The sequence below is a fragment of the Morchella sextelata genome, assembly GCF_020137385.1.
Source record: "Morchella sextelata strain SCLS chromosome Unknown scls_6, whole genome shotgun sequence".
NCBI lineage: Eukaryota > Fungi > Ascomycota > Pezizomycetes > Pezizales > Morchellaceae > Morchella > Morchella sextelata.
Window position 1 is genome coordinate 1650712 of NW_025408621.1, and position 11336 is coordinate 1662047.

At 49.7% G+C, this 11336-nt stretch overlaps 4 protein-coding genes across 4 annotated transcripts; 2 read left to right on the forward strand and 2 right to left on the reverse strand.

Moving 5' to 3' along the window:
• Positions 1-111: 111 nt before the first annotated feature.
• On the reverse strand, positions 112-3716 carry H6S33_011551 (uncharacterized protein; the record flags this gene model as incomplete). Its single annotated transcript, XM_044842925.1, has 4 exons — positions 112-487; positions 546-2935; positions 2989-3306; positions 3402-3716. 4 exons carry the CDS (start codon positions 3714-3716, stop codon positions 112-114), a joined length of 3399 nt encoding a protein of 1132 aa, XP_044696319.1.
• Positions 3717-6049: 2333 nt separating this feature from the next.
• On the forward strand, positions 6050-6405 carry H6S33_011552 (uncharacterized protein; the record flags this gene model as incomplete). The annotated part of the gene is made up of 2 exons (XM_044842927.1): positions 6050-6071; positions 6152-6405. 2 exons carry the CDS (start codon positions 6050-6052, stop codon positions 6403-6405), a joined length of 276 nt encoding a protein of 91 aa, XP_044696320.1.
• A 636-nt stretch (positions 6406-7041) lies between these two features.
• On the reverse strand, positions 7042-8549 carry H6S33_011553 (uncharacterized protein; the record flags this gene model as incomplete). The annotated part of the gene is made up of 6 exons (XM_044842928.1): positions 7042-7140; positions 7201-7390; positions 7469-7691; positions 7921-7997; positions 8046-8121; positions 8375-8549. 6 exons carry the CDS (start codon positions 8547-8549, stop codon positions 7042-7044), a joined length of 840 nt encoding a protein of 279 aa, XP_044696321.1.
• A 1398-nt stretch (positions 8550-9947) lies between these two features.
• On the forward strand, positions 9948-11036 carry H6S33_011554 (uncharacterized protein; the record flags this gene model as incomplete). The annotated part of the gene is made up of 2 exons (XM_044842929.1): positions 9948-10680; positions 10735-11036. 2 exons carry the CDS (start codon positions 9948-9950, stop codon positions 11034-11036), a joined length of 1035 nt encoding a protein of 344 aa, XP_044696322.1.
• Positions 11037-11336: the final 300 nt, after the last annotated feature.

An 11336-nucleotide genomic window follows, 5' to 3' on the forward strand; every position in this document is an offset into this window, starting at 1 on the left:
CCAAAACCAACCGTCCAACCAACCAACAAACCAATACACAACATATCATTTAAGGCGTAACACGTCCAATTCCATCCCAGTTAAACTTTTTTATATTCGCATTCACCCTCACTAACTTGCAGGTGTCATTTTCAGTTCACCAAGTTGTTTGTTTTTGATCGTCGACATCGTCAGCCCCACAGGTGTATCTGGGGGTGCTGGCGTCGCCGTACGACTCGCGGGTGTACTTCTGTTGTGCGCCATGTGGCTCTGTACGAGGTGTCCTGCGGCAAGCGCAGAGCAGAGCGAGAGCTCACCGGCGAGGACGGCGACGGCAATAATGCGGGCGAGTTTGCGGGCGTTATCACCGGGGTTAGTAGCGTGGGCACCGCGAACGCCGAGAAGGTCGAGCATGGCACCTTGGGGTTCGAGGATAGTGCCACCACCGATGGTGCCGACTTCGATACAGGGCATAGAGACGGAGATCTGGAGGGCACCTTCACGGGTTCTGTGGGGTGTTAGACAACTCTTCACTACCGATAGCGGGGGCGGATTTATAGGCTTACCTCTTCATGACGGTGATACAGTTAGATGATTCGACATTCTGAGCAGGATCTTGTCCGGTGGCCAAGAACAACGCAGTAACAATGTTTGCAGCTTGGGCGTTGAAACCACCAACACTTCCAGCCATGGCAGATCCAATAAGATTCTTTGCGGTGTTCAGCTCGACCAAGGACTCGACATCACTCTTGAGGACGCTCTTGACAACATCGGCGGGAATGATTGCTTCAGCAACCACGCTCTTTCCACGTCCCTCGATCCAGTTAACAGCAGCGGGTTTCTTATCAGTGCAGTAGTTTCCAGAAACAGAGATAATAGCCATGTCGTCGAATCCACACTCAGTGCTCATAACGTGCAGAGCGTACTCAACACCCTTAGAGATCATGTTCATTCCCATAGCATCACCGGTAGTGGTTCGGAAACGGATGTAAAGGTAGGTGCCTGCGAGTGCGGTACCAATGCTTTGGAGTCTTGCGAATCTAGAGGTGGAGTCGAATGCCTTCTTGAGCTTTGCCTGTCCTTCCTTACCGTCGATCCAGTTCTTTGCGGCACCAGCACGACGGACATCCGGGAATTCAACAACAGGTCCTCTAGTCATACCATCACCAGTGAGAACGGTAACAGCTCCACCACCGGCGTTGATGGCCTTGCAACCACGGGAAGTACTAGCAACGAGAACACCTTCAGTGGTGGCCATGGGGATGAAGAAGTCTTCGCCATCGATGTTGAGGGGTCCAGCAATACCAACGGGGAGAGGCATGTAACCAATGACATTTTCACAGCAGGCACCAAGAACACGGTCGTAATCGTAGTGCTCGTATGGCAGAAGTGATCTTTCGAGCAGAGCAGTCTTGTCGGCGGTAGCGGGGGTTCTAGAAATAACAGATCGTCGAATCTTGACAGCACGGGTAGTATCCGCAAGAGTCTTTTCCAAAGCATAAACGGGAATCTTATTGCGGAGGGATAGTTCGATTGCCTCAACATCACTGAGCTCCTTTCCACGCTTCTCCTTCAACAAAGCCTCGCATTCGGCGACTGTGCGGCCAGACTCGGAGGTGTTTGACTGGGTAACACCTCCCTCGACAGGTCTCTGCCTCCCACCACCACATGTGCAGTTTACAGCCAAAATACGTTCAACGGGGCGAGGCTTGTTCTCGGTGTCCTGGGCCTTCTTTGCCTTCTGGCTCAATTCGGCCTCCAGTGTCTGTGACGATTCCTTCACACTCCATCTCGCGGCATTGAAGAGGTATCCGTTGAGAACCAAGCTGAGGGCCAGGGCAACGATAATCCACTTGCTTAAAACGGGGTCTTCCAAGCTCTTCAACAATCCCTCAACAACCTTGCTTCCAACACCCTCTACAAACAAGTCGGATCCATCATAATCACCGAGAACCGAATCACGACCATTGACAGACGCAGAAGGGTAGCTGGTGCTCGGGAAGCGCAGTTCATACTCAATGGGCCTCAAAACAGTAACAACAGTTGAACCATCAACAGGGAGCAGGAATTCCAACGCACTACCGGCAACCTTCCAGACATCTACGTCGGGAATGACAATCTCAGTCTCCTGAGCAATAACCGTTGAGCTACCACTATCCCTAAATGGCAGGGTGCACAGATTGAAGACATTGACCAGGACGAATCCGGAAACCATCAACACCTTGAACCTCCCCACGCTGGAATCCTTGACGCGCTTTCCGAAAACAACGGTGCCCTCGTCGGCGGTGTCGGTGGTGCCATCCTCATTCTTTGCAATCTGGCGCGGCCATTCATTTGACCGGGCGACGTTCTCCGCCACTGTGTGGCTAACACCATCCTCCTCAAGAGCCTTGCGGAGCGCCACATGACGCTTGATCCTGTTGATCTCAAGCTTAACAACCAAGATCGCCGTGTAAAAGGTGAAAAGAAGAATACAGTCAAACGCCAAGATCCAACCGGCGAGGAAACAGAACTGCCTCAGACCACCTTGTACCCCTGACGCGGCGCCGAGAGCAAGAACGATAATTTCGATTACGTAATCGCGAACGATTTGGAACCCCTTATCCTGGACGGCGGTGAGAACAGCCTCTTGGATTGATGAGCCACCCTGTTTCTTCTTCTGGGAGGCCAACGAAGCTTCCAACACAGCCCTCGTAAGAATAATAGGCTTTTCGAATCCAATTGTGACTACCAAGAATGGCAGCCCTTCGGAAAGGAGAACCATGTTGATGGGAACACCAAGCTTATGCGTCGTAATCGATGCGAACAGGAAGGCGAAGCTGGATGAGCACAAGACAGTCGCGGCAAGCCAGAAGTTGGACCCTAGCCGGCGCATCGACAAAAATAGTGACAGGAACGTAAGGTGCATCGAGAGGTATCCCAGGAACATGATCGCAATGTCAAGCGGATCGGCATTCTGCTCAAATTATCAGATGAGAATAGGGGGCTACGTAACGCATGAGATCATACCTGAATCAACTGCTTGAAATCTTCAATTGTACCTTGGGCTCTCTCTATCCAGCTGCCAGAGGCATTGCTACGGGCAGACTGCATAACCCAGCGCCGCGTCTTCTCGCCCTCCTCGGACTTTTCGGCATCAGCAATGGGTAGTTCGGAGACGGAGTTGACGAAGCTGGAGATTTCATCGTAGGGAAGAGCGTAGACAATCGTAGACTCCTCGGTTGAGGGGACAATTGAAGCAACAGAACCATTTGGGGGGATCGGTGCAGAGAACCCATTGGAGCTCTTTGGGAACGAGAGCGTCAGGAGAGCTAGCTGCGTTGCAGACTATAACAATTGCAATGATGTTCGTCAGTTAAAGAAACTCTAACAAATGATTGTTGGGAAAAAAGAAAGGGAAAAAAGAAAGGAAAAAAAAGTACCTCAAACCCATCATTCCCAATCTCCTTCCACTTCCACTGCGTTTCCTCGCCCACAGCAACGCGGGCACTCCCGTCCATCAACGACAGATTCTTCTTCGACCCGCCAAATGCCCATCTCATAGCACTGCGGTCGAACAGGCTGTTCTCCAGTATAGAAACGTATGTTGTTGAAGCCAGCAGAGCTATGATGACGATCGTGTGGATAGGATGGATGCATGCTCTCTTTGAGAGCGTCTGCACCAGCGACGTGAACGGGTCCCATTGCGGCGGCGGCTTCTTTGTCGTGAGCGACGGCGGAAGGAGAGGAAGCTGCATTTCTGCTGACTGCTTCGTGCTTCTGGTGAGGGTTCTGGCTGGCTGGTGGGAAAAACCTCAATTGAAGCAGGAATGGGGAAGGGGAAAGGGAAAGAAAAAACAGGAGGAAAAGGAAGTAAGTAGTAGTAAAGGTAGAGCAGCAGTAAAATAGTAATAGCCCCCTCCTGCTAGGTACTTTACCTACTCGTGCTATCCACCCCCCGGGCAAGGAAGCTGGATTGGATTATTGGGTTTATTTTATTGGAAGTGAGATTCTGAGGACAACAACCCCTGTCAGTTCAAATTTCCGGGTCCGTTCCACCCCCCCATACCACCTCCCAACTGTTCTTTTTTTTTCTTGTGCGCTTTGCCCCTGAAAATCGTGGGTAGCGGGCTCCGGGTTGGGGGATACATAAGCATTTTTTATTTTTTTTATTTTTCTTTTGGGGAGAGCTCAACAAGACGATACAATTGGGGGTGAGGCGAGTCTCAACTACATACATTGAAAGAAAGAAAGAGAAAAAAAATAGGGCATTGTTTCCCAGGGACGTGACGACATGAGGGTTTATCTTTCCTGTGCGCGCGCGCAACCTAACCAAAGTAGACTCGAGAGGTTACATAACTTGGTCTGTACGTACCTTGTAGACCAACACCACTTCCATCCACCCCAACACAACGCTCGATAATGGCAGATAAGGGCCTCCCCCGATTGCGCAAGAGAGGGAAAAAAATGTTATTTTTCCCGAGGTTATTGATTGTCGATAATGTATGTAGGTGAGGTATGTGATGTATGTGTGTATGCCGACAACTACATGCAGTACATACGACCTTAGGTATGGGTAAAAAGGCCTGCCACAGGGACGTGTTCTGGTGGAGTACAGTGGCACCTCGTTATGTCGTTAGCGTATTCTGGGAGCCAAACCCCTACGAGATAGCAAGTATACGAGACAGCAAATACAGTCGCAACTCGATATGCCGGATTGCCAAGATTCTAAGGATTCCGTACGGGATAGCAAAAAATCCGGGATAGCAGATTGATTTTGCAGTAGGAAAAATAATATTCTCAGAGGATCTCGTACGGGACAGCAAGGGATCCGGTGTATTGAGTTCCGGCATATCGAGTTGCGACTGTAGTTTTTGGTGGAGAAGGGCAGTACCTGTCCCGCAAATCCGTACGAGACAGCAAGAGATCCGAGATATCGAATTACGAGATAGCGAGGTGCGACTGTACTCTCTACTTTGCCTACGTTGAGGAACGTTGATGCGGAGATAGCTAGTTCGGCGCAAGCCAGCAAGCAAGCAGAGCAGGATTGCAGGGATGGATCTGCAGCAGCCGCCTTTCACGGCGGGCGGGTGGGGGAGGGAAGAGAGGGAGGAGGAGAAGGTGGATAACAGACGTACGAGCAGGTACCTAAGACCTATGTAGATAGAGTAGCTAGCCAGGAAAGGCTGCCAGGCCGAGTAGAGTAACGAAGGAAGCAAAGGTAGATGGGAGTAGAGAGGAGTGAGATTCACAATCCCAAGGACATTTGTTTTGTCTTTGTCTTTATCTACTTCTCTCTACCTATCCTGCCTCGATCCACAGCTGTCTCCATCATAGGTCAGATGCGCCCATTTTGTTGAGTGTTGATGGCGGAGAAGCGGCAGACCTCAGTTCTGTCTGTGTCTGTGCACACGCTGCTTGTTCTGTTCTGGATGTGGAATAGCACTCCGTCTAGGTAGCTAGTCACCGAAACTGTCTGTCTGCCTGTCCAGCGTAAGAGCGAAAGAAAAGAAACAATCAATCAAATCATGATCATGATGATCGATGGGGGACATACCGACATATAGAGAAAGTGAGAGAGCGAATAAACTGCAATCCCGCATGCCCCGTCCAGAACAGCACAAATCAAAACCCTTCTTCATCTCTGCGCCGTTGCGGCACGTGTTTTGCGTCTTTCGATTCCCCGTTCCATGCATCTTCCGAATCCTCTCTCCCGGCGGTCCAGACAGGTCTGTCTTTTGTTCATCTCACACCACACGCGCCTGTTGAAACAAAACGCGTAATAACCCTTACTTTACCTGCCTGTGATCATTACCCCACTACCACCACTGCATTCACGATCAGAGAGAGGGTTCAATTAAGCTCCCCCACGGAAGTCAGGTGTCAATAGGCTTGTTTTCCCTCCCTCCCACGTAGGTAACCTGCCCTCCGCAGCTAGGTAAGTACAAGCCATCCCACAACCACGGACCAGACCAGAGTGACAATAAGCTTATCCTCACCCTGCCTATTCTACCTACCTCTAGACACTCTAAATCCGCTATATAAATAGCTCTGCACACATCCACGCACAAAACCCAAATCTAAGTCCGCAATGGCCACTCCCACCCCACCAAGTCCCTACCAGCCCCTCCTCACCCAAGATAAGCCTCTCCCTTCCACCCCTCCCTCTCGCTCTCCACACTAACCCCCCCAGCACTCATCAGGCTGCAACCCCTTCTCGACACCCTCCGCCAGCAGCACACGCAGCTGCGCGCTCAGAACGACAAGCTTGTGCGCGTGGGCGTCGCCATGGAAGGCACACTACGGCCCGTGGAGGGGGGTATGCGGACTGAGCGGGAGAAGCGGGCAGCGGAGGAGGCCGCCGGGAGGACAAAATATGGGGGCGGGAGGGGCGCGGGAGAGGAGGGAAGGGGCGAGGAGGGGGTTAGGGGTGTAGGTGGGAAGTGATAATGGAAATGATCGTTCTGGCAGGAATTTGTCTGCTGGTTTGTATTGTATTTTTAGCTTGTTGAATACAGTTATTCTTCAATGGCGAATGGTGAAAATAATAGTAAACTTTCAATTAATAGGTAATAAGTAAGCAAACTAAGCAAATAAGCAACGAGGTAGGTACAGGTACATAGTAGATAAATCACATCCAGGGCAATTACAAGCGACCCCTTCCTAAAGCAAACGCATTCTACAACCGCTGCAACCATTCTCAAGCACAACCCAGCACTCGTACCCTCCAAAACCCCCAACGAATAGAGGATGCAATGAAAAATTACCGCTCCCCCTCTCAGCAGAAGCTATATTGATCCCCTCGCACCACGACATACACCCATGCTGGTGGTATATACAAACAAGTTATTTTTCCAAACTCCTGACCCGCTGCCCCCAACCGAAGCCAAGCACAACTTAAAAAAAAAAAAAAAAAAAAAGACAAATAAAATAAAAAATAAGAGAACGGGAATAAGAAAACAATACAGCCAGCAGCTACCAGTAGGAAAAAGTAGAAGAAACCCTGCTTCTAGTAAACAAACAGACACAAAAAGGAAAAACCAAAACCAGATTCTCAAACCGACTAACTACCTATTTATTTATTTATTTGTTCCCGAAGTCGAGGACTAGGCGCCTCTCGACCTCCGTCTCCTTACCGACCTCTTCCTCGCCCTCAAACTTCAATCTGCAGGTCCCATCTCTCTGCCTAACGCATTAGCACCCACACAAAAAATACCGGGAAACAAAAAGACAATAACTAACCTTGGTCCCCATAACTTCTGCTCTATAAAAGGTCGTTGTCTCTGGATACCTCGCCAGCACCTGCTTCCCCACAGGATAGACTGGTAGCCCCGCACTCTCCCTTGGGATCGGGATCAGTGCGTTGGCAGACGCCTTATACGTCTTGCCATGATCTCCAGCCTCGTCCGGCTCTGGGTCCTGCACCTCATACCTAAACCACACGTCCGCCTCTCTATCAGTCTTCCTTTCCTCACCCAACATACATATACGAACTTAGGATTTAGCATACCGTCTCTTTGCACCATCTCCCCCAATGATGTTAACGACAACACACTGTATCCACATGTCCTCAGCTCCCTTCTGCTTGGGCCGGCGGTAGGCAACCTCGGAGTTGATATATAGCGCGTCGGCGGATGGCGCGGCGGAGGCGCCGCGCGCAATCTTTGTGGTGCGCGTGGGGCTGTCGGAGGTGAGGGCATCATCGAGCTTGCGTTTGCCGCGCTTTTTGTCGACTGGGGGGTTTGGGGGTTTAGCATGGGTCGGTTTTTTGGCTCGAGTAGCAAGAAGGGGCAGGAGGGTAGGGGTGGGGGTAAGGGCAAAACAGAGGTAAGTGTGGTTTTTAATAGCATTTTTTTTCTTATAACATTGGTTCTTGCGGTAGTTTGATATGGAGTTTTTTATGTCTTTCTTTTTTCTTCTTTCTTTTGGACTGGGGAGGGAGGGAGTGGAAGTGCTATATACCTCCTCTGTCACCGCCCTCTGTTGCGGTTCGGAGGGCGATTAGAAGGTCGTTCTTTTCGACGACGGAGTGGAGGGTCCTGAGAAGGTTGTTAGCATATATAGTAGGGTAGTAGAGCTGCACTTACTCTTGCTCTCGCTCGGCGAGGTTGATGTGCTCTTCGTAGAGCTTCTCGAGGTGCTCGTATTCTCTCCAGGATGGGTCTGAGGATCTCGGGTGTTAGATTCAGGACTTCTCGTTTCACATGGGGCATAACAAGTTGCGCAAGAGGAAGTAGTAGTAGAACAGATGGAGAGTAAGCAGGTAATTGATATGATATCAGTACAATATAATACGGCGCACGATGATATAAGGTATAAGCATATATATAAGATTGCAGGCGCAATGCGCAACACCGCAACACCGCAACGCCGCCCCCAAACTCCCCCCCAAAAACAGTTAAAAAGCAAAACTCACCACCATCCGCCAGCCTCTGCTCCTCGTCCAAGATCTCGGCCGCCAGCTCATTTACGCGCTTCGACATCCTCGCCAGCTCCTTGAGCTCGTTGACGATCTTCGTCCACAAGTCTCTCTCCTCGTGGGCGTCGCCGTCCTCCTTCGGGAGCGCTCGAGGCCTGTTGCGGGCCGCCATGGTCGTATGTGAGGTGAGGGGGAGAAAAGCTGTTTGTTTGGTGTTTGACGCGTGTGGTTGATGTGGGGAGGGGGGGAAGACGTGTGTGTTCAGGCTGCCAAGACGGTCGCTCCCGGTGCCAAGGGATGCGGGTGGGGGTGCATGGTGCAGGGACGAACGTCGCCTCAGCTAGCTGGTGCCTATCTAAATGTCTACGTTCTAGGTGGTGATCGTAATGACGATTCTTACGGAAGCTCAGTGGAAGGGATTGGGCTGCTTGGATTCGTGATTGTAGCTAGCTACTCTACTGTGCTGTGCTCTCCATGGTATGGTGAGAGGTGGAGCTTGTGTTTGGTTCATCCATGATGGTCCGACGTTCCAGGATGACCCCGGATGTCTCCACATCGACTCCCAACGTCAGACGTTTTGACCTATCCCACGGTCTACTTACGCAGCAGAATACAACATGTCTTCCGCTTCTATCGCCATAAAGAAGGCTTCAAGATAGCCTCTTTTCATAATTATGTAGGCGAGGCGGCCTAGACAGCAATGTCCAAGACCATGATCACGTGCTGTCACTCATCTCGACAGCTGCAGGGGTCCATTCTAGGCACTGCGTGCCTAAACACCATAGATATTCTAAGTAATCCGGAAAAAGAAAAGCCAAAGGCTACCATAGGTCATGGCAATTAACCATGCGGGGTTATGTAGCTCTGGAGAATATGACTGGCAGACGATTTGGCATTGTCAACTAGATGTGGTTAGGTTGCTGGTCTTATAATATTCGCCAATTGTAACGATACGTGGCCAATCACGGCAAACATTTTCTCAGACCCTCGAATCCAAGTGTCAGGACCGGTGACTGTGAGTATAGGCGTGATCGCACGAGAGACTTTGTAATTTCTATGTTTTTAAGCCTTTGTGTGAATTTCAAACATTCCAACCACCTGGTAGAATGGAGCGGGTAGCGGAAGGACAATGTTAAGGTCTTGATATTGTTCACTAGCGTCAACCACAACCTCACCACCACAACTACAGCCACTAAACGACCAACCCGAAAAACTCAAACACCGCAGTAAATCGTATGAAAGTATTTGAGGAAATAGAGAAACTGCGGGTTTCCACTGCTGCTATAATAATACCACAATGGTGGTGGAAATTGTCGCCAGCGGGATTTCGGGAGCATTATGACTAGTTTGGCTTCTCGTGATGCTTGGTGGGACTGGATAGGGGATATTTTTGGACATAAAAGGACTGTATGTTGTTTGTGGAGTTCTTTCAGTCTTTCAGTTAGTATTCAACATTGCCTTTCATCACCTGATTTCGTGGGCTTGTTTACCACACTTTATCCTACCATCTTTTATATCTCTAGAAATCCATTGATTACTTTTATATTATCCACCTCTTAAACTTGTCGAAATGGACTCCTCCTGGGATCCCTACACCCAGACCTTCAACCTGACCCGCGTTGACGGCGACATCGTCACCGTCGCTCTAGACACGGTGAACGAATTCAATATCCAAAACGTCAAATGGGCGGCCATCTTTGCCGTTCAAATTGGAGGGGCTGGTGTTCTTCTGGCAATCCTTAGTGTCCTGGCCAAACCTACAAAGCGTCGCGCAATATTTTACCTCAATCTACTATCCCTGGCTCTTGCCATCGTTCGCGGAGCCCTTGCAATTGAGTATATCATAGGGCCATGGAACAACACATACAGATATTTCACGATGGACTTCTCGACAATACCATCGAGCTCAACGGCGAAGAGTATTTCGCAGGCGTTCTTGCAGTTGACCATGATAATTTGTATTATGGTATCGTTGGTACTGCAGATGCGCGCGGCGTATGAGGGAACACCATTTGTGAAGAAAGTGGCAACAGCAGTGTCGGGTGCGGTGGCCGCCGTGGTGCTGGGCTTCTATATAAAGGTTATACAAGAGAGCGTTTCTACAATCCTGAATGCGGGGTCGTATAGTAGCGCTACGCATGATCATGCGAGGCTCTTGTTTACGCTGTCAATATGCTTCTTTACCATATTGTTTTTGGTAAAGCTGGCAGACGCAATTATTCAGCGCCGAAAGATGGGAATGACAAATTTCGGGCCGCTCCAGATTGTATTTATTATGGGGTGCCAGTGTATGCTGTTTCCTGGTAAGTCTCTTCTCTGATACTACTTTAGATAGTTATTGACTGTCCCCGTGATAGCTGTTTTCTGTGTTCTGGAACGTGTGGTCGACTTTGATGGGATGTACTCGTTCACGGTGTTCTTCGTTGTCATCTCTCTGCCCATGTCATCGATATGGGCTGCTTCTGATGGGAAAAACTTACGCGCGCAGCAACAGCAGCAGCAGTCGTTGACGAGGCCGTCTTTTTTTTCCCACAGTTATCGGAGTAAGATGAGTAATGTGGCTACCAACAGCTCTGATGGGGGCACTGACCTGGAGAAGGGTATTGCTGTGAGGGTTGAGAGGGGGTATAGTGTCGATTGTATTAAGGAGATTCCCTAATCTTCTTCAACTTGCGTGATTGCTTAGGCTGGATGTTTTGTTCTTTGGCGGATTCTGCGGTGTTATATTCTTTTTGATGGACTTGGATTTGTTCTGTGTGAATTTTTTAATACCTGTCCCCCCTCCTTTTTTCTTCGAGTTTCTTTCTGAACTAGCGGGCTGGCATTATTGTTATCAGTGGTTTCTGTATTATATACATAGCTCGAATAAACATTACACCTTTCGTGAAGTTTTAGTGCTGGAATTGATGCCTAGAGAGAGTCCTAGCGTTCTCCAAAGAAGCTGGCTCCATAGACTTGC